General features: G+C 49.0%; 1 protein-coding gene across 1 annotated transcript in view; it reads left to right on the top strand.

Annotated features, from left to right (window-relative positions):
• SCN2B (sodium channel, voltage-gated, type II, beta subunit) overlaps positions 1 to 3,449 on the top strand; it is a 9,292-nt gene continuing 5,843 nt past the window's right edge. The window contains exon 1 of the mRNA XM_008593960.1: positions 1 to 269. Within this exon, the coding sequence (XP_008592182.1) occupies positions 200 to 269 (70 nt within the window). The 5' untranslated portion in view covers positions 1 to 199. The remainder of the gene's footprint in view (positions 270 to 3,449) is intronic.

Raw genomic sequence — 3,449 nt, 5'->3', positions numbered from 1 at the left:
TTTAGCTGCAACATACAAGCCGGCCATATTAGAGCGATGGAAATAAAGCTTCCTTAATGTTGTATATGTCTTTGAAGTACATCTGTGCATTTTTTGTTTTGTTTTGTTTTAGCATCTAACCACTCCTCCCTTGTAGTCCTCAGCCCCTCAAATCCACCCTCTCCCATAGCCCACCTGACTAACATCTCAGTCTCTGAAAATGCACAGAGATGCCTGGCTACCTCGCCCTGCCTTCAGTCTCACGGGGCTCAGTCTCTTTTTCTCTTTGGGTAAGTTAGACTCACATCTGCATGCTCCCGAGGGTTCAGAAGTGCAGCCGCAACTGAAAGGGGATGTGGGCAGGGGGCAGGAAAGAAGACATAGCCAGTGCCTCCCTCTGTGTCCTGGAGAACGGAGGTGCTGGGGACAGGGGGAAACATTGCTGGGGACTGCATAATGCTGGGACTACTCGGTCACAGAAATGTTGGGTCAGGGGATCTGAGTGCTGCTCAGGGGTGAAAATTGTCAAAAGAGGTGGTTTTTCTTTGGATTTCTCTGAAGTGGATCTATGTGGGGGTGGGGCAGAAAGTAGATTGATCTGCAGTGTCTTTTCATGGTTTTTTTTTAGCTGCAAATGTGGGGTCCTGGGACTTAATGCTCCTTTAAGGGGATTTTTTTCTCGGTCACAGAAATGTTGGGTCAGGGGATCTGAGTGCTGCTCAGGGGTGAAAATTGTCAAAGGAGGTGGTTTTTCTTTGGATTTCTCTGAAGTGGACCTATGTGGGGGTGGGGCAGAAAGTAGATTGATCTGCAGTGTCTTTTCATTGTTTTTTGTTTTGTTTTTTTTTAGCTGCAAATGTGGGGTCCTGGGACTTAATGCTCCTTTAAGGGGATTTTTGTGTGTGTGTGTGTGTGAACCTTGAACCTTGGGATCTGGTCAATTTAGGGTATCAGGAGAGAGTGTGCAAGGGAGCTGGGGACAGAAAGTTGAGTCTGGGTCAGGCTTCCTGGAAATCGGTCCCGCTGATCTGTTGGAATGTTTGTGGGAGTATAGGAGAAGCAGGCTGGAGGAACGATCTCTGGGTTGGGAGGAGACCTGCTGAAGCAGGCATGGACGGAGAAGGCACCTCTGGCTTGGGCCACATGGAAGGGAGGAGGGGTCAGGTAAAGGGATTCAAGAAAAAAAGAAAAAATGGGAACCCATGGGCTGAGTGATGTTGTGGTCCTTTAAAACTAGTCCCGGAACTGTCCAGCACAGTCTTGCAGACGGCCCTGTCAAATGGTCCCAAATGTTAATTTCATATTTGACCACTCACAGACTTCCTGGTGAGTAGGTGGACTAGAAATTTATTTGCAAGACTGCTTTATAGTTTCGGTCTTGCTCCTAAACATACTCATTCCTGGCGCAACAACCGAGGGTCAAGCCCAGGGAGCGTCAGTGGGAATATTCCCCATCCAAAGCTTTTCTCTCTCTGTGGTGTGATGTGCTGGGTATTGGGCAGGAATGCTATGCAGAGACAGCGCCGAGCCCCTGGCAGCCTGCATGATAAGGCCTATTAGCTAGCTGAGTTATTTGGCATATTAAAAACAGAGCAGGAATGTTATGGAAGCTCCGGCAGTAGAAAGAACATGAGCCTTGGAATCAGAGCTGGGTTTAAAGCCACCTTTGTCATTTAGTTAATGACCATAGGCAAGTCACTCAACCCCTCTGAGCTTCAGTTCTCTCATGAGTAAACTGGAGATGCCTGCTGCCTCGCGTGTTTGTGATCTGGCACATAGCAGGGGCTCAACAGTAGCTAATCTTAGCACTTTTCATTAGCCAAGGTGCTGTATATTTGTTTAGTCCTTACAGCAATCATATGGGGTAGATGCTATTATTATATTCATGTTACAGGGAGGAAGCAGGCACAGCAAAGTTAAGTAGCTCACCCAGGAAGGTCACATGATTAGTATAAAGGGAGCTGAGATCTGAACTCCCATGTATCTGATTTCAGCACGTTCTCTTAAACATTGGACTCTACTGCCACTGAATGTTCAAGGAATGGTACTGCTATATTGGCAGTAATTGATCAAAGCATCTCAAGTGCAGGCCAAAAGAGTGGGAGTTGGGTGAATGGCCTGGATGTAAGGACCCTGCACTGGAGCACAGGCAACCTCCCTCAGGAATTAGGGAGAGCTTCCCATGGGATGGAGGCCACTGTGTGGGAGCCTTATCTAAGTGAAGAAAGTAGGGGGCTGGGTGATCAGGACTGGGAGCCCTGGGCTAGAGTGTGGCTTAGGGGAAGATGGTGTCCGGGATGAAGAGGTCTGGGTGTGACAGCTGTGAGGTGGTGGTGGGAGGAAGCCACAGCTCCTGCAAACCTGAGTGGGGGAAGATGCAGGAAAAGGGGGCTTGAACTTGAACTTGAATGGGGCTGTAATGTGGCACACCCTTGGCACTCCAAGGCTGAGAGCTGGGTGGACAATGGAACTTCTGTGGTTGTGGTGGCATCTATCACCAGGATGGAGGGATACCACACATGACAAGAGAGGGGACTGTGTCAGGGGCTGGGCTGGTGGGGGTGACTACAGCACTGGCAAGGAGAATAGGCAGAGCTGGCAACCAGCTGTCCACACAGCAGAAGCACATGGGATTAGTTTTTAGATAGAAACAATCTGCATGATTGGAATTCTCTAGAGTTTTTTTCAAAACCATTGACTCTGCGGCCACTGGCCTGGTCACCAAAGTCTGGGTTACATTAGAAGAGGCTTAGAAGGTGGAGTCTGGTCTCACTCAAGCCCACTGCACACGTCTGCTGCTGGTGGCAGGGACCCAGACATGGAGGGGAAATGTCTTTCCTTCCTCCAGCAGACTCTTATTGAGTGCCCACTGAGTGCTACATACTGGTCTGGGTGCCAGGGATGCCAAGACAAAGAAGAATCAGTTCCCCAGGTCCTCTCGAGAGACGCAAGCACTAAATAATAGTACAACATTGGATGTGCTGTGATAATAACAATAACGACAATAATGATAAAAGCAGCTCACCCTGTCAAGGGCTCACTATGTGGTGGGCACCATACTGAGTTTTATACACGTAGGAGGTCATTTAATCCTTGCAATGCCCTTATGAGGTAGGTCCTATTATTGTCTCCTTTATTACAGATGAGGAAACCGAGGCACTGGAAGGTTAACTCTCTTGTCTAAGATTAGGCCAGGGCACTAGCTAGAGCCCTGGTCTTGGCCTCGACTCTGTTCTGCCACCGCGCTACGTGAAAGAGATAGGAACGGGGCTGGAGAGAGAACAAGGACACTGGAGAGGCATCACCGAGGCTGTGTCTTGTGAGCTGGGATCTGGACGATCAGTAGGAAGGTCCCAGGGGCAGAAGGGTGAATGAGCTTCCCACCCTGAAGCAAAAACATGTGCAAAGTCGTGAAGAAGGGAAAGAAAGCAGTGTTTTCAGGAAAGATAAGAACTTGGGGGTCACTGGAG

The sequence above is a fragment of the Galeopterus variegatus genome, unplaced genomic scaffold, assembly GCF_000696425.1.
Source record: "Galeopterus variegatus unplaced genomic scaffold, G_variegatus-3.0.2 Scaffold9913, whole genome shotgun sequence".
NCBI lineage: Eukaryota > Metazoa > Chordata > Mammalia > Dermoptera > Cynocephalidae > Galeopterus > Galeopterus variegatus.
The sequence above is the reverse complement of the archived record's forward strand: the minus strand, read 5'-3'. Positions and strand labels throughout refer to the sequence as shown.